The sequence below is a fragment of the Aulonocara stuartgranti genome (genome assembly GCF_965226115.1).
Source record: "Aulonocara stuartgranti genome assembly, chromosome: 23".
Taxonomy (NCBI): domain Eukaryota; kingdom Metazoa; phylum Chordata; class Actinopteri; order Cichliformes; family Cichlidae; genus Aulonocara; species Aulonocara stuartgranti.
Window position 1 is genome coordinate 12,181,253 of NC_138958.1, and position 26,800 is coordinate 12,208,052.

The window sequence follows — 26,800 nt, forward strand, 5'->3', positions numbered from 1 at the left end:
CCAGTTTGGATAACTAATAACAGGAAATCCTCACTCATTGTTTAGTAAAACTAGAGTCAAACTGATGTTTGTGTACCTGTATTAGAGGTAAAAGACTGATTATAGGCCATTAAGAGATTGTGTTTTCCAAAATATTGTTAGAAATGGTGTAACACAAGGTTTGGCCAGCAGGGCGGCGCCGCCTCCGTTGTTTCCAGCGTGCTTAGAGCTGCCTGCAGCACCTGCAGCAGAATGGCATTAGTAAGCTGCCAGCCCCCATCATTTTGCCTATTTGATATAATCTTAGTATATTGTATTTTTATTCATATATAAAACTTGGGAATGTTTTACTCCCTAACAAACTGTATCGCTCCAAATCATTAACACCTCTTTTTTTCTGTTAGTAAATCATTCCCTTTTATTCAGACAGGAGTTCCTCTTTCTTTGTCAGTGTATGAGGTAGTCAGACTCGAACATCATGGAAGGTGGTAGAGAAGCAGACTCAGCAGACATTTCGAGTTTCCAGAGGTGAGCAATTTATTTATAGTGAACTCCATCCTACGTGAAACTTAACAAAACTTCCCCCCAAAGTAACCCAATTAACAAAACTCAAAAGTACATGGATTTCGTAACACAGCTCACCTCTCCTTCATCATCTGAGTCTGGCAGAGACTGACTATATATAGGGCCATCAATTTCCCTTCATTTAGTCCAGCCAGTACCACTCACTTGAGCTGAGTGATCTAAAACTCTACATAGTTGACTAAAAATGACAAAAAAAACTCCTCACACTTCTAATTAGCACCTTTACACAACTAAACGGCTCTATTTAGGGAAAAAAAAGATTCAGCAAATCCCTTCAGACCTTGAAACAAACAAAAGGAAGCATTTCTATGGTAAAAGAAACCCCTCCTTTTGGTTCAACCTGCTGATGTCATGAGTGGCATCATCAGCACTTTAAAATAAGGAAATGCTAGGTGGGCCTTTCCCCACACCTGACCTACATGAAGACTGAAAAGAAAGGACAAAGTAAGTATGAACAAATGACTTAACCTGTAACATAATAAAACATAAAGAAACATGTAACTGAGTATTTGCCTTAATTTGCAGAATGTGTGTTTTGCCAGCAACAGAATGCTTACACAAACAAACCCGGGATAGTTAGTGCAGCAATGTTACTTTGACAAATAGCAAATAAATACAGAGACAGAATAATGTGCAAAAAAAGTCAGCACATCTGGGACAATTGCTCATCCACTTTGTCACACTGTGCATATCTTTTTGCAAGCAAATTTATTTTTATGGTCATCCAAATAAAAAATAAATAAATAATGATATATATATATATAATAGTATCTATAAAAACGGCATCCAGTACAAAATAAATAACAGACTATTACTACCATGTCGTATGGTGACTGAGGGGTGTAATCTAAGCTGGCATTGAGGGTGTGGTTACATTTCTGTCTTATTCAGGAGTCCTGTTTTCTTCCTTCCAGGGTCCCAAACATGGTTGCCTGGGGAACAGTGGGCGGCGTGGCACTCATTCACTTCACAGATTGGCGATTAATCCTAGACTATGTGCCGTATGTTAGAGGGAAGTTCAAGACAGACGAGTAAACGCTTAACATGTGAGTGTGTTACAGGTGTATAAAGGCTGTGCAGATCATTCTGCTCTTCTTTTCCTGTTCACTGAAGTAATATGCAAGAATAAAGGCTCCATGCTTCTGTATGATTAATTTTTGAAAATGATTTAGTTTTTCTTTTTTTATTATTATGAATTATGTGGCAATGTTTGGGTGTACTACAGATATTGTAGATAATATCTTTGATATCCATTCTGTCATTTTTGTACATGTGTTACTGGTTAAAACAGACCCTATTTAATAGTTGCAGACCTTTGGAACCCTCGCCCTATCCCAACCTCTTTATCATGTCAGAAATCCTTCACTTGTTGCATCAGGCAGAAGGTTTCCTAAGAGAAAAACAGGAGTTAGCCATTCAGCCTGACGTGTTCATGTACACTTTTCTAATAAACGGGCCGTGTGTCTGCCTGCAGGACCACAACGTTGGGATGGGCACTTGGGTGGATTCCTTTCACACCTTGAGCTTTTGTGGGATGCCCTGTCTCAACAGTCAGTCACTGAGGGCTTGTTAGGAGTTTGGACTTCAAGATGCACTCTCTTTATAAACTGCTGTTTTTGATTCAGTGTTATTAAATGTGAATAAATGTAATTTACTCCCAGTATGTCTCCTTGTTCTCTAAATGTACAACTATTAAAATGCTTTGTTCAAACTTGTATGGTGAGAAATTTTCGTTTATTTACTTGCATTAAAATCAACTGGATGTTTTTATTTATTTATTTTATTTCATTTAGTAGCTGTCACAGCATGCTTTTCTCGTGCTGTAAAAATAATTTAAAATTGCATATTAATTCAGCCTAACGAGCCCAGCAGCTCAACCAGAAGAGGCCAGTTTGAGCCAGACATTATGCTCTTTTTATCAGGCAGACTGCGAAATTTGCGTGGATAATGTCTTTCATTTCTAACATCGAAGGGGGAGGGGACTGAAAGAAGAGAGGGGAGAAGGGATTTAACATAGCGAGAGGGAGAAAACCAGATAGTGTCTTCAAGATGGATAAAAACGAGTAAGTACACGTAAAGGACAATAAAACCGCGAGCTGTGGGTGTAATTATGACTAGCGTTTGATGCGTTATTCGGAATATGTTCGGAAACTATGTTTGCCATCGATCAGGCAAATCCCACCGTCTAGTCTCCTCGCATTCTGCAAACATCCATGCACCGGCTTGAAGCCAGGCTGTCCGCGTCCCTGGAGCCTCGCAGCATGCTTTAATATCTCTGAGATTCACAGATAATACGGTTTAAGCACGGAGGCAGGACTGCGTCGACACGGTGCTGTTTCGGCGCAGATTTTTAGCCGTGCAAAGTAGAAATAATGTTTCTTTTTCCTGCATTGTTCTTATAGAAACTAAGCGTGACGTGTAGTTGAAATGCTGTGCGGTACATCGGTGACATCTACTTTGTTCATTGATAAAAGCCGGCTCCGAGCCTGAATGACAACGGTCGGCATTGTCGTGGTGAAACGGCTCTCCACTTTCACGCAGTTCACACAGAAACCTGCGCATTTTGGTGAAGAAACCACAAATAAATGTGTTTATTTTGCGTATTTTGCTGGATTTAATTATTTAGCACCAGTCGTGGTTGTTGTCAGCGCCGCTTCGTGCTTATTGTTTACGGTCTATTTGTAGCTGCAGCCTAATTTATGTTTCCCATAGATTAACGTTGCTCTGGTGTTATGACACTGACGTCAAGCTACGGGGACGTAGAACGCACAACTTCCTGTAAGATCTGTCAAAATAAAAGCGTATACAGGGTCGCTTCAGTTCAAGAATTTGTAGGATTTAGCTGCATAACCCAAACTCTGGTATAACTAAGCACAGCAAGGGGGAGGCAGTCATACTATACTCAATCATAATATTATAATTATATATTTAATCGCATAACTGCATTCACATATTTGATAAAACATTGTTTTAATTCAACATGAACAATCACTCAAAAACTGAAAAACGCTAAGTAGATCTCAATTTATTTATTTATTATTAAACCTTACATTTCAAAGTCAAGAATTTAACTACTCAAATGCATTCAAATAACAATTTTCAGTATTAGCTGTTTTTAATAGAATCAATAGAATATCTTTATTTGTCATTGTCCGGGTGTACGAGAATGTTTGGATCATCTCCCTGAGTAATGCATGCAATTAAGACACATCAATTTCTATAAAGTCTTGATTTATAAAACTAAAAAAAATGAATGTGAATATTTAAATTAGAGGAAAAAGAACAAGAATAAATTAAAACACATGAACGTATCCGTTTTACGGTCTTTGGTGATATCACACACAAGTTTTGGGTTTAAACGTGTGTAAGTTTGTTCTGTTTATATTCAAATATGAATATGAAAATATTCATGTAATAAATAGTTTGAAAAGACTCATTATTCAACTGTTACTCAAATATTTAAGGAAATCTTTAAGATTAAGTGGTTTGTCACCCAAGTTTCAGATTTTAACATTAAAATTTTGAGAGACAACCGAGTATAAAACATTAGGAAAATTAATGTGAATGTGAGAGCCCAAACTTAATACCAGTTCAGATAATTGAACTTCATATGTTCAGCTAAGATATTACAGACAGGCAAAATACAACCTGAAGGCAACTCACTTTGCTATTTAAATGAAATCAATGGTGCCAGCTTTATAGCCTGCACAACAAATCCAAGCATAAACAGCTTATCTGAAACCATATCATGAACCATTATGAATAATAACCATAAACACACAGAACACTCATTTGTAAATAAGCCTGTGAGTTAAAGACAGCCTGGTGAGCTGATGATGACTTCCATTGAAACAAGTATGGTGGTAATCCAGTGTCCTCCTCAGTCATGCCGCCACATTTGATGCAGATGCTCTAAGTTATTATTGAACAAGTATTTAACACAGGCTGGTTGTTACTACAATAAATTGAAATTGTTTAATATTTTCATTACCAAATCATAAGACTTAATTTACTTACAGCAGTAAAAATTTTACCTTTTTGGATGGAAGGTTACTATAAGGCTATTATAGTTAATGAAATCTAACTAAAATAACAAAAAATCCCTCTGGCAGCTAACTTTACTAGAAATAAATGTGTAAAACTAAATACAAATAAAAAATGAGTATAATAACTCTTGCGTGTACTGCCATGTAACTACGTTACAATGCATGTTTTAACACTGACCTCTTCAGGGGTCAGTATAGAGCACGGTTACTTAACATTGTGGACCACATGGATCTCACTTTGATCTTAAGTGGGCCGGACCGGTGAAACTGCCCTTTTCGTCAGTGTAAATAAATGTAACCACTTATTGGAGAAATATGATAATGTAAGAAAAAGAAACGTCTCAGTTTATCCACGTGTTACTTTGTTAAACGTGTTAATCTTTTAGCGTGACTGTGTAAAATTAATGTGTAAAATTACAGGCAGCTCATTAGCCAGAATGTCCTGCAATAACAAAACAGAAAGTTACTATAATTCACAGAAAATGTCCTTTTTTGGACTGATTGTTAAAAAAAGGAAATTTTATGTTTTGAATTATTTATCTATCACTTAATTGCTTGTAGTATGTATGGCCTCAAGGAGTGCTTCATCAGCAAAAAAAAACCCAAACTGCAAATCTTGCATAAAAAAACTTTCAAAAGTCCAAAGATTTATGTCTTCCTGCACATTTTCCAAAGCCGTCAAGTGGGCCGGATTGGAGTCTTTGCTGGGCTGAATCTGGCCCCCGGGCCTTACATTTGACCCTCCAGGTTTAGGAGGATTATTTTCCCCTTTTTAAACATCAGTAATATCTTCCTTTCCCCCGGTCGCTTGCTCTACTTTACCCAAGAATCAGCTCACGCTTCGATAAGGACGTGCTTTTCTACCGAAATCCGAACGCACTAGCTTCCTGTTTGTGTCGCGACGCTTTGACGTATCTGTCCTGTTTTCCTTGCGGATGTAGCCCTCGTGCCCCGGAGAGACAGTCAGGTAGTGATGTGGCTGAGGTCCGCGGCGGAGCGATCTGCGCTACGACAAAGAGCCGAGATGTTCGCGCAGAGATCTACTCCAGAGGACGCGCGTAGTAACATGGTCGAAACAAAAGCGTGAGACGCCATAGGCCTGCCGTCCCAACAACATTATATACAAATATACATCGGCACATTTCCTAAAAGCCACTGTGGTCATCTGGAGTAAGTTTGAGTGGATTTAGAGATTACTCGCGTGGGAAATGGAGAAGAAAAGGTGGGATTGCACTGCTCTCCCCAAAGGCTGGAAAATGGAAGAAGTGACCAGAAAGTCCGGTTTGTCAGCTGGAAAGAGCGATGTCTATTATTTTAGGTACTGCACGAGCTAAGGGCTTGTAACAAAAACAAAACTTAGAAGTTGCACGAGACACCGAGTGTGCGGACGGAAGCGGGGCAGGAGTGTGTTCGGTGTCGATGTAAAGTTTGGGAATGGGAGGGAAGGAGGGGGGCTCTGTTTGCTGCACGACAACAACAAGGCCAGCCGGGCCAAGTCCTCAACAACTGTTGGGACTGCAAGGAGTGTGTGCAGGCTAGCAGCAGCTCCTCATACCTGACAAGGTGTTGAGATAAATAAAGCTCCGTGTAATCTCCGCTAATGACCTTTTATTTCCCAGTGAAGTGAATCAACAAACCTCAGATTTGTTCTCATTTAGCAGAGGAGAAGAGCAAGATGAGGAACAGAGGCAAGAGAGGGGGGAGGCGGGTCGGTTGTATAGTTTGTGGTAGGCTAAATGTACAATCCTACTGGTGTTCACTGTGGTGTGTGATGTTAGATGCATTTGCATGAGTTACTCTAGCACGTATCCACCCACAGTTGTTCCTTTGTTTGGTCATCTCTCAGGCTCAAGATGATGCTGTTGCTGCTCCCAGCAGCAGAGCTCTAATGTTTCCACCCTGAAACATTTGACTAGTTTTAGTTTTGCCATGTTCACATTGTGATCACTGATGGAGGAGGGTGGGGTGTAGTTACACATGTTCAGTATATATTTTCATATGTGCCCATTTTTCCTGAGACGTGTGCAGCTTGTTGGTAGGTGACAGAGCCAAGGTGGAGTCTGCATCCATTTCACAAAGTGCTCATCCGCTCATTTGGATGTCTCCTGCTTCTCTTTGTTGCTGTTGACTTGTTGCATGTTGTCGTCTGTGTGTTACACTTTTCTGTGTCGTCTCTGTTTGTTTTTTGTCTTTCGTGTTTTCAGTCTCGGTGTGACCTTTGTTTTTGCTGAGAGGCAGTGCTAACCTTTTTTTTTTTTCTTCCCCCGCCTCATCTCTGCGTCTTCCTCGTTAGTCCATCTGGGAAGAAGTTTCGGAGCAAGCCTCAGCTGGCCCGTTACCTTGGTAACCAGATGGACCTCAGCTCTTTTGATTTCCGCACGGGGAAGATGCTGATGAGCAAGCTGAACAAGAATCGCCAGAGACTGCGATACGATAACAACAGCCAGAACAAGGTGACACAGTTGGCCTCGTGAAAATCAGCCGCTTGACCTCAGTGCTAAAGCGGGCTCCAGATTTGTGTTCTATTTACTGTCTGCGCTTTTATCTGCATGCCAGAATCCTGAGTGTGAAGTCTGTGATCTAAGTGGAGGAAGGACGCATGCAGTCACTGCTTTGTAAAGTTAATCTCTTTTGCGGATTATATGTTGCTCGTCTCGATAAACAGATTGGATCAGTAGCTCTAAGGAGTGTACAAGCAAGATTAACAGTGTAGCTGTGTAGACTGAGCTTAAAGCAAGACTCAGAGATGTTTCTGTTAACCTGCATCGATCACTGTGGTAACAGGTTAGCTGTGCGGCCCACACTTTCTGTGGGTCGCACAGCTAACCGCTCCAGATAAGGTGATGGCGAGGAGTTTCTCGAAATATTCTCCTGACAGTTCGGTCTGGAGTGATGCAGAACGAATGCATTATGATCAAACCTGCGGAAAAGTCACATTTTAGTAATGTACCCAACAAAACTGTGCAGTTAGAGTGGACAAACTGTTCAATGATGGTGAGATTACATGATTACATTTTTATGATCTGAGCTAGAGTCTGACGTCCACTGCTCGCAACACAGCTCAGGAAACTGATTAGTGCTTCTTTGGTGGATACAACATGTAAGATTAAATCAGAAATGAGGGATGTGCTGAGTGCAGATACAGATCGGAGAGAATGAGATGAAACATAGTTTGTGGTACAAGTTCAAATTTAATTACAGCTCAGAGAGTAAAATGGTGTTTGCAGGCAAGTCATTCAAGCTATGGGCGACCGTGACGAGCTACATGCGATCACAACCATCAGTTGGAGGTTTTTGGTTCAGCACGCTCTTCTTCATGACTGATTTCCCCCAGCGACCGTTTGCCATCACCAAGCAGCGGCTGACCGGTCTCTGAGCCTATGAAGCAGAGGCTTTAGCTCTCTAGTTGAATGAGACGGATCCTGTTTCTCTTGTCCTTCTCATCCTCTCTTGATATTTTTGTTAAGGGTAAACCTGACCTGAACACATCACTCCCAGTCAGACAGACGGCCTCCATCTTTAAGCAGCCCGTTACCAAGGTTACCAACCATCCCAACAACAAAGTGAAGACGGACCCTCAGAAAGCCGTTGACCAGCCCAGACAGGTGAATAAACTGTTACTGTGACAATAAGCCAGAGAAATCAGGAGGCCTGTAATCTGATACTGTAATTTAAAGGATCAGATAATGAAGAGTGTGTGTAGCTAGGAAACTGGACAGACCAGTATTGCTTGAATACTGGTGGATTGGGGGGGGGGTTACTGCATTCGTAGGAACAATGTATTTCTGTTGAGAACTGCCTGCAGCTGAAACATTCTTCCTTATTTTGTTCACAGTTATTCTGGGAGAAGAAACTCAGTGGTCTGAATGCTTATGACATTGCAGAGGAGCTGGTGAAAACAATGGAACTGCCTAAAGGCCTGCAAGGTAAAACTTCATCAGCCTCACCAAGCACTTTATGTCCTAAAATGACATTTTGGTATTTCCTCTAAGAGCAGTTTTCGACTGAGCTCAGTAACTGCTAAACTTTGATAAAATATAAATAAACATGGGTGTAGTTAACAGTTTCTGGAAAGTGTTTGGTAACCACATGCTGGTCCCACAGGTGTCGGTCCAGGTTGCACAGATAAAACTCTCCTGTCGGCGATTGCCAGCGCTCTGCACACGAGCGCTGCTCCAATCACCGGGCAGCTGTCCGCCGCTGTGGAGAAGAACCCGGGAGTCTGGCTCAACACTGCGCAGCCACTGTGCAAGGCCTTCATAGTCACTGATGAAGACATCCGGTGGGTTTCTTAAAACAGTCTACACGTGTTTTGGGTTTTCAGAAAAAAAATCTACTCATGTTTACCTGAGCCTGTGATTTTCAGTTCCAGGAAGTAAGACCTCCAGTAGTGGAGTAAAATTGAACTGAATTCAATTTTATTTATACAGCACCAAATGGCAACAACTGTCGCCTCAAAGCACTTTGTATTGTAAGGTAGACCCTACAATAATATATACAGAGAAAACCCAATAATCATATGACCCCCTATGAGCAAGCACTTTGGTAACAGTGGGAAGGAAAAACTCCCTTTTAACAGGAAGAAACCTCCGGCAGAAAAAGGCTCAGGGAGGGGCGGAGCCATCTGCTGCGACCAGTTGGGGTGAGAGAAGGAAGACGGGATTAAAAAACATGCTGTGGAAGAGAGACAGAGATTAATAAAAAGTATGATTCAATGCAGAGAGGTCTATTAACACATAGTGAGTGAAGAAGAAACACTCAATGCATCATGGGAATCCCCCAGCAGCCTATGCCTACAGCAACATAACTAAGGGAGGATTCAGCGTCACCTGATCCAGCCCTAACTATATGCTTTAGCAAAAAGGAAAGTTTGAAGCCTGTCTGTTTCCTGAATCCAAACTGGAAGCTGGTTCCATAGAAGAGGGAACTGAAAACTGAAGGCTGTTTCCCATTGTACTTTTAAATACTCTAGGAACAACAAGTAAGCCTGCAGTGCGAGAGCGAAGTGCTCTAATGCTGTGATATGGTACTATAAGGTCATTAAGCTAAAGAGAGATTCAACAGGTATCGATTCTTTCTATCCCAAATTTAAATGCATTAGAAAAATGGGGCTATTTGCCAAATGCAAAGTAAGCTTGCCTTTTTTCTGTTATCTCTGATTAGCCCAATTCCAGTATTCTTCTGGTCAGTGTTCCTCAACCCATAGCAAGTGACCAGTGATCTCTGTAAAGACACCATCTGCTCTTTGTTGGTTTAATGGCTGTTATGGCCAGATGTAACTGCCAACTGTAACAGCTTCCTGTTGTGTTTACGTGTAGGAAGCAGGAGGAGCTGGTGTACAGCGTGAGGAAGCGGCTGGAAGAGGCACTCATGGCCGATATGTTGGCCCACGTCGAGGAGGCTGCCAATGAAGGAGAGGCTTTAAAGGAAGAGGGCAATGGCAGTGAAGACATGGAGAGTGTATAGCACAGGTTGGTGGAAACACTGAAATGACAGTTTACTCAAAGATTAGATTTATGTGTTTAAACTCTGTATCACTGTTTATCTGTCCAGGCTTATTTTGTCCAATTGTGTGAATATTGGTTGTAGATAGATACATCACACTTCTCTTTTATAATAAAGGTAGATAACACTAATCTGCAGAATGAAAATAGTTCCTGGATGAATCCGGTCACAACAACTTTTTTGAGTCGTGACATATGCGGTGTACTTTGTGCACCAGACATTTAGTGCTAAGTAGACACAACACTGTTCAAGATGGGGAAGAGAGACGGATCCCCGGGAGGGTCACATCAGGGCAGGTATCCGGTGTAAAAAATCTATCAAATATACGCATTAATGGGGGTGACCCCTGGATGAATAAGTGAGCGCCTGGAAAAAAGCTTGAATTCAGTTACCAGTCTTAGTTGATTTAGTGGATAATGTGAGGAATTTGTATTCATTATTGGATTAGTTCCTACAGTTTGTGTACTCTGCATGTCTGTGTCTGTCATGGCTGACCACAGTAAAGTGTTGAGCTCAAATCTGCTGCACACACCTGGTAGTTAAGCAGATAACGGTCAGATCATGCTGTCACCATAAACAAACCATTCTGGAATTCATTTGGATCAGAGACCCTCCAAAGGGTCCATGCCTGGTTGCTTCGGTTCTCACCGGAGTGTTTGCATCTTTACAAAAAAATAAAAGAGGTTTGATTTAAACGGACACAAGTGTGGAAATGTGTTAGCGCCAGCATCTCCAGAACAGGGCAGCTTGCAACAGGACATTCTAGCTCACGGTGTGTCAGCAATAAGTTGAAATCACGTCTGCTTAATATTAATTTTATGTCTTTTTAAGGTTATCGGGGGGGCTCGCCGCAACAGTCCCAGTTTCTATTTTAGCCCATTGGGAAAATTAATTACTCACCGCTGTTCTAGGTGGATGAGCAGCATTAAAGCCAGAGGTGGGAAAAACGTGTATAAATGTAATATACTGGGGTTACCTGTCTCTTTTATAGGCCTGTAAGATAAATGTGGGGGAGAAAATCCACAAAAAACGACTGGAACAGAAGCTTTGACGCGTTCTGCAGTTTGTTTTTTTTGTTGCAAACCCAGAACCGTTTCTCAGTGATGATCCAAATCATTCCTGTTCTGTAACTTAGTGCAGTCATTACACTACACTGTATAAAATATCACCTGTGCAGTAAATCGATTTGCTAATATTTTTTTCTTTTGTAGGTTTTTGCAAAGTCCAGATGGAGTCGCTCCACGCCTACATCTACGACCATGAACAGTAGGATTCCCCATTCCAGTCCAGCTCTGAAGAACCTAAACCTAAGCCCGACTTATTCCAGTACGACCTAAAGAGCCCTTTTCCCTTCGCCTGACCCCAGAAACAAGTCTCAAATGCATCCGTTCATCAATAACTCCACTGGATGGACTCCTCGGCCGTATTTTAGAGCCCACGTGATTGTTATTGAGGAAATGAAAATAAATAAATGAAATCAAATGAACTTTCGAATACTAAAATAATAACTTATCTAAATCGTGGCAAATTCAGTGTTCGGTGATAAGTGTGTTTTCTACTAAAAAGCTTTGAATGAGTATGTATTTTTTGTGACAATCACGTCAAATCTGAACAAAACTCGATTTGTTCCGGGCAGATTGGAAGTGAATGTTTTTGTACGTTTGCCATCTCTCTTTCTTGAATTTGTACGATACACTCCTGACGCAGCACACGCACAGCTCGTCCTTACGGTTTAGTTTGTGTCCGTTGGAACGGGCAGAGTCCAGTTTTTGTTGTCATTTTGAGAAAACATCTGCGCCAGCTGCATTGTGCTGAGTCCCGTTCAGTATTGACCAAAGAGGAGGCAGTCGTTCTGAAAGGCGTTTTAGGTTTTTGGCTTTGAGGTGAAAAGAGCGCACGACGGGACTGTGGGCGAGAAATGACGCGAGACCTCTTTCCGTTGTACACTTATTACTGTTTTAACTCTCATCATCGTTATAGGTGCTTACTGACGTTGTGAGACGCTGCTTATTCAAAGCTTTGTTACGATCACGGCTTCAGTTCGTGTATTTTCTTTTTAAAAATAATTCTAATGTGTCAGTGTTACCACACAATACGCTGCCTCCTCTGAAACACACGCACAGAATTGGGTAGAAAGCAAATTAGCTGAATTTTAGACTCACTGTCTTTTCATTGTATCACGCGAGCGGTAATATTTTGTATTTTTTAATCCCCAGTGAATAATGCGTCCCGCTGAAATCATGAAATTCCCTATAAAACATCAGCAGGCTGTTTGCTGAGATGAATTTGATTGTATTGCTTATTAAAATGAGTCAGTATGTCACAAAATGTGCTGAGTGTTTTGTTTTTTTTATGCCTTCAATGATCACCTCTGGACAAATGTTTCACACTCGGCACATCCAATCACTGCATCTCCTCGCAGATTAACTGTTAACTTGCCAGTCCTCGTGTCTTTATGTGGACAAAGTGCAAGCTACTGTCAGCTGGATGTGACGCAGCTTTGCAAGGAGAGGGAGGATACCGGCTGTTTGCTCAGAGGGACCTGCAGATGTTACCTTGTCTCTTGTGTTAAGTGATGTTTGTCCTCGTGCTTTGAATCATTAAAGATGGCAACACTGGAATTGTACAGCAAGGTAAGATTAGGATTAACTTGAGGGCTTTGCAATGATTTATTATTATTTATGGAATCTGCAATTTCGAGGTGCTTGGAATAAGAAACATCCTTTAGTGTATAAAAACAGCTTTGCTACTTATGTTTGAGCACTAAGTAGATGCATCCTATGAGTTTGTCAGGTAAGCAAGTCTGTTTCATTATCCTAGTTAGGACTATTCCTGATCTTTGATCTGGTAGCAGTGTGTTAGTCTGAGGTATTAAAGTGTTTACTGAATATATGAAAAATGTGTGAGACTGGAAGCTTATTTTTAAAATCTGTGCATTAATAAGTGAATTAGCGAATTAGATTTCTCAGCTTTAAACAATGCCTAATCCTCGCGGGTAGTTTGGAGGGAGGATGACTGCGGTTAATTTTTAACACAGTTTAGGAGCTTTTTATGCTGATGGGTACCAAATAGCTTCACTGGGTGAGTCCAGGAAGTGTGACATCTACCTTAACAGTGTTCAACAAAAGTAAAATGGCAAATAAAATCAGCTTTCAGATTTTTCAGCACATCCAGATTAATCCTGCACTTTTCTTCTTTTTTCACTCAGTCTGTGTTTTGCACACCAGTGACAGTCTGTTCCTTTTTTAGGGGGCAAATGTGTGGGTTCCTGATCCAGATGCTGTCTGGGTTTCAGCCCAGCTTCTCCAGGACTACAGGTCTGGAGAGAAGCACCTGCTGCTACAGCTCTCAAATGGAAATGTGAGATGCAGTACTGTTTTACGCTCTATAGATTAAACCAAATGCTCAATTTTGATATAATTGCATCTGTCTAAAACCCCTTTCTCAGCGATGTCTTACATCCGAGACTTCTAACTTCCGCTTTTAATGACAGGAGGTCCATTACCCAGTGGGCTCTCCCTCTGATCTCCCACCTTTGGGGAATCCCGACATACTGGAGGGCGAGAATGATCTAACAGCTCTCAGCTTTCTCCACGAGCCCGCTGTGCTGCATAACCTCCGGGTTCGATTCCTGGACTATAGCAGCATCTACACATACTGTGGTGAGCACTGCACTGGAGAGATGGCAGGGAACTTTAGAAAAACAGGGATGATTACTCAGCCAACAATAGACTGGCGAGAGTGAGAGAGGATCTTTAAATTCCTGCTGGAAAAAAGCCAGAAACAGCTCCTGTGTGCTTCTGTCTGCATGATTATACTGCAGCTCATAATGCTGTCTATAATATAGGAGGTCAAAGGCTCAAACTACACCCTCACTGCTACACTGTAAAAGGAAAGAAAAAAACTCTTATGTATGTAGTTGCACATTATCTTTGAATTAGATGACTCATCTTACTAAATCTTCATTTTTATATATAAATGTTTGACCTTTTTCATGACCAGACATCTCAATATATATTACACTGAGATGGCAAAGATCCTATATCCAATAATCCAATGATCCCACATGAGCAGCATTTGGCCATGGTGTGAAAGAAGAACTCACTTTGAAGGGCAAAGACCTCTGACAGATCCAGGCTCAGGGAGGGGCAGCTACAGCCATGTGAAAAAGAAAGCTTGCAGGACTCTGTTCAGCCCCGTGAAAATTAAGCCCACCTTTACTGCTTCCAATTAAAAGGAGAAGTACGAGCGAGGTGCTGCTAATCGAATGCACTTGATTAACTTTAGTTTATACGGTTTAAGGTTTTGGTAATTTGCTGGTCTCTGGCAATCTGGTGCTTAACAAAATCTTCCAGCAAATTCCCTCCAAAGTCCCCTGAGAGTCTACAGGCCTCAGTTAGCACATTAAATGTAAAGGTTTATGATGGTAAAGTTAGAAAAAGTCTGAAAGGTTCCAGGAAAAAGCCTCTGCTCTCTGAATAGACCATGGCAGCACAGCTTAGATTTGCAACGTTGCGTCCGAACAAACAGATGAGACCAAAATGGAGATGTGTGATCATAAAGCACAGCCTCAGTGTTTGGGAGGAAACCAAAAACGGCATATCAGGACAAACACCTCACACCAGCTGTCCAGCATTGTTTCGGGCTTGTTCTGCAGCCACAGGGCCAGCGCACCTTGCAAACCTCAGTGAACTGAAGCAATACTTTCAAGCAAAATTCCTCCACAGCGATGTGAGAGCCTGATAAAGTCATGCAGAAAACAATTACTTCAAGTTATTGCCCACTAAAAGTGGTTCTACAACCTACTGAATCATGGTGTTTACTTAGTTTTTTGCAGGAAAGTCCTTCTTCTTCACATGATTGTATCTGCTATGATTGAGAGAAGCAACCAACAACAAGCAGGAAATGACCTGCTCCAGAAAGAGTGAACAAAAGTTAATGAAACGTAGCAGTGTCACATTATTATATAGTAAATAAAAGCATTTATTCATGTCCTCATTATATTAGAATTTCAAGTTTTATTCTAAAATCTGTTTTTAAATAACAGCCATGTTTATATATTCAGGTATATATTAATATTCAGGTTCTCGTGGTGAGATTGCGTTTCCTTCCCGTGTCTCCAGGTATTGTGTTAGTGGCCATAAATCCATATGACCAACTTCCAATATACGGAGAGGAGGTGATAGACGCTTACAGCGGTCAGGACATGGCTGACATGGAACCACACATCTTTTCTGTGGCTGAGGAGGCCTACCGCACTATGATCAGGTCAGGGGTCCTGGGTGTTTGGTGGTCTTATGCTTAATTAACTTTTTGAATATTCTGAGCATTAACTACACTGTGTGGGATGTCATGGTCACTGTGTCTTTGTGCAAAGGGAGGAGAAGAACCAGTCTATCATCATCAGTGGGGAATCTGGCTCAGGGAAAACTGTCTCTGCAAAGTTCACCATGAGATATTTCGCTGTGGTTGGAGGAGCAGCACAGCAGACCAGTGTGGAGGAGAGAGTTTTGGCTTCCAACCCAATCATGGAGGTAAAGGACCCAAATATTTCCCTCTTTTTGTATGTTCGTTATGGTTAAAAGTTTTAATATCAAATTTAGGAAGCGCTGCACACCTGAATCAGTGACAAAAAATCTTAGTAAAGAGACAAAGAATAACCTCTGCTCACCATTATTTTTATTAGTATGCAACATTTCGGTCTGTGCAACTTTGTAAGGTACAGAGTATAAAAAATTCTACTAATATAAAAACTTCTATATTTTGGTCTTCAGTCCATTGGTAATGCTAAAACTACCCGAAATGACAACAGCAGTCGTTTTGGGAAGTACATCGAGATTGGCTTTGGCAGAAAGGGGGACATCATTGGGGCCAATATGAGGACCTATCTGCTGGAGAAGTCACGGGTGGTCTTCCAGGTAAACTAACTTGCTACAATATAGTTAGGCCAGAGCAAAAAGCCACACAAAACCACAAATGTCTTGTAGAAATGATGCATCATCCGTGCTTTCTTCCTATTTGTTTGTTTTAAGGCATCAACAGAGAGGAATTACCATATCTTCTATCAGCTGTGTGCATCCAGAGAGCTGCCTGAAATGAGGTCCCTCAAACTGGGTGAGAGGCAACCCCCTCAGTTTGTTCTCAGAAGAATACCGTGTCCACGTTAATAGGTTCACAGTGCACTGAGTGTGAGTGTGTTTTATTGAGTCCAGATGCTCCTGAGAATTTCCGCTACACTAACCAGGGAGGAGAGATGCAGATACCTGGTACTGATGATTTGTCAGACCTGGAGCGCACTCGCAATGCTTTCACCATTCTGGGTAGAATGTTTACATCAAATCATGCACGTACGATATATCTTTGACGATAAAACAGGAAATCCTTCACGTTATATATGTTGAAATTGCAGGTGTGCAGCCTGACCAACAGATGGAACTCTTCAGGATCCTGTCAGCTGTGCTCCACCTGGGAAATGTCAACATTCAAGCCAGTGGGCGAAGCTCTGACCGGGGTTACATTGATGTAATGATCTACATGAATACTTTTGCATTCACTCGTCTTTTGTTCATATTCCTTCATAATAGTTGCTTTGCTTCTCAGGCAGAGGACCGCTCTCTGGCTGTCTTCTCCAAGCTGCTTGGAGTTGAGGGATCTCAGATGGCTCACTGGCTGTGCCATCGCAGATTTGCTGTAGGAGGAGAGATGCTGGTTAAACCTATGACTGGCCAGCAGGCCGTAGAAGCCAGAGACGCACTTGCTAAACACATCTATGGTCAGCTGTTCGCGTGGACTGTCCAGAGGCTCAACTCAGCTCTGCGGGCCCAGCAAGGACGGACCAAATCCTTTGTAGGGGTTTTAGATATCTATGGGTGAGTGAATGAACTCTGTGACTGTGCAGTGTGTGATTAAAGTTTTTGTATGCCTTTGACGTGGACTGACAGGTGTCTCCCTTGGAGCAGGTTTGAGACCTTTGAAAGGAACAGTTTTGAGCAGTTCTGCATAAATTATGCAAATGAAAAACTGCAGCAACAGTTCAACAGAGTAAGCTGTCGTCCTTTCCCTCTGTGATTTGTGCCCTTCCTGTTTGTGTCGTGTTTGTCAGAGTTAGTTTATGCTGCTTTTGAACTGTTATATCAAAGAAATCAGTCCTTTCACCTGCGCTCACATCACTGTCTTTTCAGTCTTTTGTTGGTTTCCATCATGGGTATGGTCTTTCTCTAATTCTGTCTCATTATTACTTGTTTGGTGGTGTTTGCAGCATGTGTTCCACTTGGAGCAGGAGGAGTACGTCCGTGAGGAGCTGGCATGGAGCCGGATTGAGTTCAGTGACAATCAGCAGTGCATCGATCTAATAGAGGGACAGCTGGGCATGTTTGATCTCTTGGATGAGGAGTGCAGGGTCGGTCATCCAATCCTCTAGTTCTGTTCGTTCTCGTATCTTTTTTTTCCTGTGTGGATAAAAGCATTTGCATGTTAACTCATTTAGACATTTGTGACAACTGTGTTAGTATGTGTAATAACTGTCCATCTGTGCATTATCCAGATGCCTAAAGGTTCTGATGAAAGCTGGGTGCGCAAGCTGTACGACCAGCACCTGAACAGCAAGCCTCACCCTCACTTCAGGAAGCCTCGCATGTCAAACAGCGCCTTCATCGTCCTGCACTTTGCTGACACAGTAAGTGACATAATGCTGGATTCGTCAGGTCTCAGGTGAATATCTGAGCTCTCTCTGAGGGCCTTTTGTAATTCTCTTCAGTGTGTCTGTGTTTGCAGTGATGGTTTCTTTTCTTTTCGTCAGGTCCAATATGAATGCGATGGCTTTTTAGATAAAAATCGAGACACGGTCTTTGAAGAGCTCATTAACATTTTGAAAGCAAGTCAGGTAGATATGTTCTAAATATATATGAATTTATAATTTCTAAGCAACATTAGTTTCACCAGCGCTGTATGTGTGTGTGCGCGCTTCAGTCTGAGCTGGTCGCTGAGTTGTTCCAGCAGCAGAGAAATGCGTCTCCTGTGGCCAATGGAAGCATTCGCTCAGGTAAACGAGCCACCAGAGAACACAAGCTGACAGTAGGCTTTCAGGTTAGATGTTTTTCTTTCTTTTTTCATTTATCTTTTCATTTTTTTTGCACATCCATTCATCCTAAACATAATTTTCCTGCTCATTGTTCTTTTTTTTGGGCCTCTCAGTTCCGTCAGTCCTTACAGATGTTAATGGAAACTCTCAACAGCACCACCCCTCACTACGTCCGCTGTATTAAACCCAATGACCTCAAAGAGCCTTTTCTGTGAGTCCTTATTTTGCTTACTTCCACAGCTAAGGTTTTTGGTGTGATTTAATGGGTACTGCTTTTATAACATTATATACATGTTAGGTTTGACCCTAAGAGGACAGTCCAGCAGCTAAGAGCTTGTGGGGTGCTGGAGACCATCCGCATCAGTGCAGCAGGTTATCCGTCCAGGTACTGAGTAATTCTAAGACTTTAGTCTTTATAATACGAGCACAGTGTCGTGACAGTGTGGCTCTGAGACATGTGCGAAGATTGTCACATAAATCAGAAAACTTAATCAAAACAGTGACTTAAATGCTATCACGAAGTAGCAAAAGAATCAATTTGTATAACTGTTCATTGAGATTAAATAATTATCTTATTGTAAATGGTTGATTGATCGATTTTTATGTTATAAAAACAGAAATATCAACTGTTTTTCTCTGAGATTTACTCTATTTGATCTGTGAATCCAGATGGACGTATGAGGAGTTCTTCAGCAGGTATCGAATTCTTCTTCGGGGGCCTCAGAGCCAGGACCAGGCCCAGGCCTCGTGCAGACAGGCCCTGCCTCAGCTCATCCCAGATCCGGACCAGTACTGCTTTGGAAAGACAAAAGTATTTTTCCGGGCTGGTCAGGTGGCTCTTTTGGAGAGGTTGAGAGCTGAGAGACTGAGAGTGGCTGCTGTGATCATCCAGAGTCAGGTTAGAGGATGGCTGGCACGGATCAGATACACCAGGATCCTCTGGGCTACTCTCACCATACAGAGATACAGCAGAGGGGCGCTGGCCAGACGGTGAGGACAGCAAGAGTGTTTGTGTCTCTTTACTATGATGTATGGCTATGTCAGGCTAAGCCACTTCATTTCTTTTAAAAGAACAATTGGAATGTTCTAGAATTCTTGTTAATGTTTGAAACACTAGATATGATGACCCAGATTTAGAAGATGATTGTAGTGAGAGTAGGTAGCAGGTGAAGGAAAGCTTTTGGAGGTATGCTCTGAGAAAAGAATGAAAGTAAAAGCAAGAGAGGGAGATGGGTGTAACAATGAAGCTGCAGGGAGCAGAGGAAATGAAGGTGGATGAGTGAAAATACCTGGAGTCAGCTATCAAAAGCAGAGAGAGAGGTGAAGCAGTGGGTGGAGTGGGTGGAGATGAGTGTCAGCGGTGATTTGTGACAGAAATATAGCAGCAAGAATGGGAGTAAAGGTTTAAAAAATGGCAGCGTGACCTGTTATGATGTCTGGCTTGGAGACGGTGGCACTGACGAAAAGACAGAGAGCTGAGATTGAGGCGTAAAGCTCCTCACTGGACATGATTAAGAATGAGTCCATCGCAGGGACAACTCAGAGTCAGACAGCTGAGATGGTTTGCACATGTGCAGAGGAGGGCGAGAGGATGTTGAAGATGGAGCCGCCGTGAAGGAGGAAAAGAGAAGGTGCAGGGATGTAGTGAAGGAGGACATGCAGAGGGTTGGTGTGACAGAGGAGGATGCTGGGATAGGTTGAGATGGAGGCAGATGAACCACGGTGGAGATTCTTAAAGGGAGCAGCTGAAAGAAGACAAAATGACAAAAGTCTAAACTTAATAAAATATTCCATATATGAAACTCTTCTTTGTTGCATGGCTGCAGACTGGCTTTGATCCTGCGCTACACCAGGGCTGCCTTGGTGATCCAGAAGACTTATCGTATGATGGTGGTCAGGCAGCTATTTTTCATGATCCGACACGCCACTGTCACAATCCAGGCATTCACCAGGGGGATGCTGGAGCGCCGCAGATACAGACTGGTCAGCATTTAGTGTCTCCCTCATTACAGGGCACAGCAGATGTTTAAAAAATGGCATCAACCTTTATACTCGGGTTTGATTTATTTTCCTGTGTAAATATGTTTTATCCATGTTTGCTCTAATCTTAAAAGAGGCTATTTACACGCAATTACAAGTTATAAACACTTGACCTGAATGCATTTAAAAACCTGTTGGTTCCTCAGCTGGTGGCAGAGAGGGCGGCCGTGCTGCTCCAGGCCACGGTGCGTGGGTGGTTGGCGAGGCAGGCGTACAGGCGCGTACGTGCGGCGGTCGTGTTCATGCAGTGCTGCATTCGCCGCAAGGCTGCCAGGAGACAGCTGCTGAAACTGAAGTCTGAGGCCCGCTCTGTGGAGAGATACAGAGAGCTCAACAAAGGCATGGAGGTCAAACTGATGCAGCTGCAGTTGAAAGCAGACCAGGAGGTGGGTGAGAGTTGTGCAGGGATTTGACCATCTCATGTGATTTTGATAAGCATTAATTAATTGTATGAGTCAAGAGGTCGTTTCACTTTACATTCACATGGCAAAGTTGCTTTTGTGTGCATCCAGGCCAGGGAGAGCGCTGCTTTGAGAGAAACCCTAATGGCAGAGCGAGAGGCTTCCAGCACCGAGCTGGCGGCTCTGAGGGCAACGATACAAAAACTAGAGAGCCAGTTACAGGAGAAGCCTCCGCCTGGGCCTGTTATCAGCGAAAAGGAGGCAGAGGAGAGAAGAAGAGCTGAAGAGAAAGCTGCCCAGGAGATCCTCCAGCTTAAAGAAGTAGGTCTCCAAACAATAAACACACTTTCCTCCTTTTATCTAGTAGGGAATGCTTCTGATTTGGTCTGTTTATTGACTTTGATTCTTTAAGGAGCTGCAAGCACTACAGAAAGAAAGGGATAGTTTTTGCAAAGAGAGAGACGATCTCTCGGCTTCCCTGCTGGAACAAGAAGAAAAACAAGAAGGTGGGCCTTCCCTTTACTAGCATTGTACAGTCACAGCTGTTTTTCTTCTGTCTGTGTCTGTCAAACATTTCCTTCTCTCTCTATGTGCAGAGTGTGTGCATCAGGCTGTGTCTCAGGTGACCTCGGCTCTTCGGGCAGAGGTGGACGAGGAGAGGAGAAAGTATCAGGGTCTTCTGAGAGAGTTCACCAGACTGGAGCAGAGATATGACAACCTCAGGGAGATGAGTCTGCTCACAGAGGTCATTAGCTAGCTGCAAAGGGAGACAGCCTTAAATGCAATTTGTTCGTTTGAAAATTAATCTTGAGTGCTTCCTGTAATTTCTTCCTCCTCATGTCGCAGCGCACCAAAGGCCACAGAAGAACCGACTCCACCCAGAGTCTGGAACCTCTCTCTCCCTCGACGCCGCTGTCCCCCCAGTCTCTCACCCCACTCTCCATATCACCATTCCCATCTGCTGTTCCATCCCCAGAGGAGGTCCGAAGGATCAGCGTGACGTCCCCCTCTGCAGAGAAGAGAGTCTCAATGTGGAGCTCTGAAGCCTCAATGGTAATGAAATAAAGAGGACCACACGACTGAAGTCCTAACTTTCACATCGTCACTGCAGCATCACCAGCACAGGCAGTGTCCTTTACTATCTCACTGTGTTCATGTTTGTAATGACAGGAGCAGCTGATGGAGAAGATGGACGTGGCCAAAGACCCATCGGTGAAGATGAAGGGAGAAGATCTGGCTCATGCTTATGATGCTGTACGAGTGGCAAACAAGTCAGTCTCTCAACACCAACTCATTCCTTCATTTTGGCAGAGCACTAGCTTTCAGTTTTGTGCAGTGATTTATATTTGGTGGATGAGCTCATTATTAGTTATTCTGTCCTTAATCTACATGTCTGTGTGTGTGTGTGTGTGTGTTTCAGGTTTCTGGAGAGCCAGCTACGTAACCAGTGCAGTCAGTGGGAGAAGGAACTGGAAACTCTGAGGAGTCAGCTTGCCCAAGCGGTGTCTGTTTCTTCCTCTGCTGCACAGAGACAGGTATAAATTTATTAAAGCCCCACATGAGAGGGTTTTTTTTTTAAAAAAAAAGTACTTTAATGATCTTTAATGAAAGCCTAACACTAGGAGAAGGGCTGGAAAAGTCAATAAAAGGAGAGGTAAAAAAAGAGAAGAAGTTAAAACAGAAAACATTGCCTAAAGCAGGGGTGGGGGAACTCCAGGTCTCAAGGGCCAGTGTCCTGCAGGTTTTACACGAGCCCTTAATCCAACACAGCTGATTGAAATGCCTAAATGACCTCCTTAACATGTCTTGAAGTTCTCCAGAGGCCTGGTAATGAACTAATCATTTGATTCAGGTGTGTTGACCCAGGGTGAGATCTAAAACCTGGAGTTTCCCAGCCCCGGTCCCCTTCGTATATTTTATTTATATTGTCTCTGTATTTATATATGTGTGTGTGTGTGTGTGTGTGTGTGTGTGTGTGTGTGTGTGTGTGTGTGTGTGTGTGTGTGTGTGTGTGTGTGTGTGTGTGTGTGTGTGTGTGTGTGTGTATATATATATATATATAATATTCTGTAACTCTGTAACTTCTGTCGGTGCTGTGCTTTTTTGGAAATCGAATTTCCCAGAGGAACCCACCCGAGGGATTAATAAAGTTCTATCTAATCTAATCTAATCTAATCTAATCTAATCTAAATAGTCACGGCAGGACATTTCACTGGTATCATTACTCAGGTCATAATAAAACTGTAAGAGTTCTCTGGATCTGATGGTTGTCACTTATTAAAGCTGTCCATCTGTAACGTTTATCATTTATTCATTTGTCTATTCATTTATTCTGTTTGCGTGTCACTTTGTTTCAGATCATCGTTTATAATTTTTATATATTCACATTGAGGCTGAAGTCACAAATTTAAATGTGTTTTTTAAAGGATGTTCAGGAGCTGCTGGAAGCCCGAGAGCGTGAATGTGTGAGGCTGAGGAGAGAGCTGAAGGAACTGAGAAACACAGTCTCACTGAGGCGACTCCTGACACAAGGTGAGACTTTACCTGAATGAGCCCGGAAGCTGAAAGTCACTGCAGGCTGGAAAAAAATCTGCAGCCGCTGAGTCTCCTGTGGAATTTTAAAACAAAAAACATCAATGCAACAATAGCCTAACATAGGCTCCCTCACTGGGCCTATGACTGGCGGCTCTATCACTGATTTGATTTGTGTACATTTTGATCATGAGACTTTATTACCAATGGTAAATGAACACTTATTATTAGAGTAATATAATTACAATAATCTGCCTCTCAGTTTAACAATCTTCTACATTTATAGTTTTCAATGTGCTGTTCTCTGTTTCACTGCCACGGCGTGTTTCCTCTTCAGTTTTCCCATCAGCTTTGGCCACAGAGACTTCCTCTCCTGCCCAGTCGAAGCCAGCAGCGGTTACTGGTTTACTGGAATGTAGAAAAAGAGACGAAACCAAACTGATCAAGAATCTCGTCACAGGTGAGATCAACCCCCCGTCTGCCTCAATCATCTTCACCCACCTCTTTTTCTCTTCTTTCTTGAAGGTTTTGAGGAGCTGTGAAGCAGGCGTTTAAGATGAGGGATGAGATTGAAAACATGTTTTGAAAGGCAATAATCAAGCACTTTTACAATGATGGTAAAATGTGTCAAAATGTAATTTGGAGGGCAGGGTTTGAATGTGTAATAATTCAGCGGTAAGTATGATGTCACTGTAGAAATAAGTGTAGCCAGCTCTTGAAGCTGACAGCATTGGCCTGGCCTTGTCCTCTCTCTGCCACTGCTTCCCTTTCTGTTTGTGCTTCAGACATCCGTGTTGACAGCGCCCTGTCTTTGGGTCCCGGTCTGCCTGCCAGCGTGCTCTTCCTGTGTGTCCGCCAGGCCGACTGCAGCGGGGACCAAGCTCGCGCTCGCTCTCTTTGTAGCGCTGCTGTCACCGCTATGAAGGCAGCTCTGAAGGTGACCTGATCTCTGAGCCTTCTCGGTGTGCCGTATGGTTGAAGTTTAATGTTTGAGGACGGTTCACGTCGAGTCAGGCAGGCAGCCATTTACAAAATGACACTGACAGCTGACTTTGAAACTTGTCCTTGTGATTAATTTGGCCCACATGAGCATCTCATGCCAACATAACCATAGCAAAGTCTGTTTTAAACACATCTGTTCAAACAATCACAGTTTCATTTTTCATTGTTAGCAATGATTTCTAATTAAAATGTAACCATTTTCCCTTTCATCGTTTTTCTGCAGAAACATGTCAGTGACATAGACATGGCTGCTCTGTGGTTGAAGAACATCTGTCTGTTCCACGACTTGTTGACCCAGCACTCTCCAAAGCAGGCAGGCTCAGCTTTCATTTACTTTCTACGTCACTGACTAGATTATAAAAGTTTAGGATTCACTGATTACTTTCACACGTGACTGGACTGATTGCTTTTCAGACCCTCGACTCAGACACATTGGTTCCCCTGTCTGCTGATATGAATGACTTGATCCGCACCCTGAGCGACCTCTCTATCCAGGCCTATCAGCAGCTCCTTTCCATCACCGAGACCCGTCTACAAAACATCATAGGTACTGCAAAAAGTGATGATTGACGCTCTCCCCTTCTCTGCTCCTCTTATCTATTTTCTAACCCTCCCCTCCCTCAGTCCCTGCCCTGTTGGAGAGCGAAACCATCCAAGGTCTATCAGGCTCAGCGGTGAAGCTGGCAGTGAGCAGGAAGCGGGCCGGCTCAGACCCCAGGACTGTAGGAGGCGAGGCTCCCACGATGGCGTCTGTGCTGAGGGAGCTCGGAGCCCTTCACACCGCTCTGACTCAACAAGCTCTGCCCAAGACCCTGATGGAGCAAGCCTTTCACCAGCTCACCTACCTCATCTGTGCCTCTGCTTTTAACAGCCTGCTGCTGAGGAAGGACATGTGCAGCTGGAGTCGTGGCCTGCAAATACGGTAGAAACACACTTTAACCCTGCACTTAGATTTACAGTCTGACATGAGATGCAAATAAAGACGCAGACCATAAACATATTCCACATTAACTAGTATATCTTGATTTTGAAGTCCATAAATTTTAAAAATTAAATGACCTCAATTTGTTTGTATCTCAGTTGTGTGATCTAAAATGAGGTTTAGTTGTTTTCAGATTAGCATTTAGCATGTAAAGGCCAAATAAAGGAAATTTGAAAGGAGATTAGCCCACAGCAGCCTAGACCTACTGCAGAGATGAATGTCATATGTATAATACAGCATCCCCACAAACACAGCTTCAACTTTAATAATCAGCACCCTGAAAGAGTGTCAACATTAATTTCGCCTTTGTTGTATTCCAGAGCTAGATCACGTGCTGCACAACAGTCTGCATGTTGTTCTTTCCACCTGCTTTGTGTGGTCTTATAGAAATAAACACGGATTTATCTCAAATCCTTTTCTTGTCACAGCTACAATGTGAGCGTCCTGGAGGAGTGGCTGCGGGGCCGCGGTTTACAGGCAGGGGGCGCTGTGGCCACACTAGAGCCCCTCATCCAGGCAGTGCAGCTGCTGCAGGTGGGGAAAAAGACCGAGGCGGATGCTCAGGGGATCGTCCGGACTTGCAGTGCCTTGTCCAGCCAGCAGGTGGGTCTGTTTGTCTACTTGGATTCTGCTGGGAGACGAACGTGTGTGCATGATTTCATTGGCTGCTGGTCTCTTATTTTGTTTGACAGATCGTGAAGATTCTGACTCTCTACACCCCCCACAGCGATCTGGATGAAAGAGTCACTCTGAATTTCATACGTTCTGTTCAGGTACAGTCTGCAGATGTAAGGTTAAACATGTTCCTCATGTGGAAAATACACTGCATCCCATGTTCCTCTCTGTCTTTGCTGTCCTAGGGGCTTCTCAAAGGCCGCTCTAACAGTCAGCCTTCACAGCTCCTAATGGATGTGAGGAGAGTGTTTCCTGTCATATTCCTCTACTCGCCTCCCCCCGTCCTCAGCGCGGAGCAGTTAGTCATCCCAGACTCCCTCAAGATCTCCTTTCTGCGCAAAGCATAAGAAGCAGGATGCAAATTTATTAATGCTCCAGTGAATTTAACTCCTAACTTGCTGAAGTTATTCCTTGGAAATTGAAATGACTTACTGAGAATTTCTCCTTTCAGACTTTTAAAATGTGCATTAACTTGTTTAATTAGGCTGTCATCGGTGTAGTCTGTATCTTATAGAAGGTTGCGAGTTATTTCAGAAAGGTACATCTCGGAAAAATAGCTAAAATGGCATGAAAGAGAGCACGTGTTAAAGACCTGGATAAAATTAAATCAATATAACTAAATAAAACTAAATGTGGCTATTCCTTTGAACAGTTTGACAAAGAATGACCACGAGCTTTTATTTCATATTTTATTGGAAGCAGAAACACAATGAGACTGCAGTCCCAGCAACCTCAACCCCCAATAAGAACAACCATAATAATAATAATAATAATAATAATAAAAAACAAGCCCAAAAGAAAGGATCTTTAGAAACATCTCGTGTATAAAAAAATTCTCATGCGAGTACTTTGTACCACTACACAGCATCAGTAATACATATTTATATATTCACAAACATTTGAAAAATAGAAAACGATAATTAAATATCAAAATAAAGAAGACAACAATTGGCAGTTAAACATCAAATAATTA

The 26,800-nt window shown here is 42.6% G+C and overlaps 2 protein-coding genes across 4 annotated transcripts; both read left to right on the plus strand.

Moving 5' to 3' along the window:
• Positions 1 to 2,494: 2,494 nt before the first annotated feature.
• On the plus strand, positions 2,495 to 12,443 carry mbd3b (methyl-CpG binding domain protein 3b). 3 transcript variants are annotated; one of them, XM_082524069.1, is made up of 8 exons: positions 5,547 to 5,928; positions 6,269 to 6,337; positions 6,904 to 7,063; positions 8,078 to 8,215; positions 8,446 to 8,536; positions 8,715 to 8,892; positions 9,929 to 10,081; positions 11,327 to 12,443. In XM_082524069.1, exons 1-7 carry the CDS (start codon positions 5,819 to 5,821, stop codon positions 10,074 to 10,076), a joined length of 894 nt encoding a protein of 297 aa, XP_082380195.1. In that variant the 5' UTR covers positions 5,547 to 5,818; the 3' UTR covers positions 10,077 to 10,081; positions 11,327 to 12,443. The 3 variants fall into 3 exon arrangements, with proteins under 3 accessions (XP_082380194.1, XP_082380195.1, XP_082380193.1); XM_082524068.1 differs by lacking the exons at positions 5,547 to 5,928; positions 6,269 to 6,337 and adding an exon at positions 2,495 to 2,627; XM_082524067.1 differs by lacking the exon at positions 6,269 to 6,337 and having other exon boundaries at positions 5,553 to 5,928.
• A 278-nt stretch (positions 12,444 to 12,721) lies between these two features.
• Positions 12,722 to 26,725, plus strand: LOC309700435 (unconventional myosin-Va; the record flags this gene model as incomplete). Its single annotated transcript, XM_082523948.1, is given in 37 exon segments — positions 12,722 to 12,748; positions 13,365 to 13,475; positions 13,609 to 13,777; positions 15,239 to 15,383; positions 15,493 to 15,649; positions 15,890 to 16,033; positions 16,148 to 16,229; positions 16,328 to 16,435; positions 16,525 to 16,637; positions 16,716 to 16,985; positions 16,989 to 16,991; positions 16,993 to 17,031; positions 17,034 to 17,156; positions 17,374 to 17,514; positions 17,659 to 17,790; positions 17,914 to 17,997; positions 18,084 to 18,200; positions 18,309 to 18,406; positions 18,494 to 18,580; positions 18,865 to 19,185; positions 20,022 to 20,178; positions 20,382 to 20,621; positions 20,748 to 20,957; positions 21,049 to 21,142; positions 21,233 to 21,381; positions 21,483 to 21,689; positions 21,807 to 21,907; positions 22,057 to 22,171; positions 23,063 to 23,168; positions 23,506 to 23,628; positions 23,954 to 24,105; positions 24,394 to 24,483; positions 24,585 to 24,717; positions 24,795 to 25,092; positions 25,581 to 25,755; positions 25,845 to 25,925; positions 26,013 to 26,725. Coding segments are annotated over 37 exon segments (5,064 nt in total). The 3' UTR covers positions 26,175 to 26,725.
• Between the last annotated feature and the right edge of the window lie 75 nt (positions 26,726 to 26,800).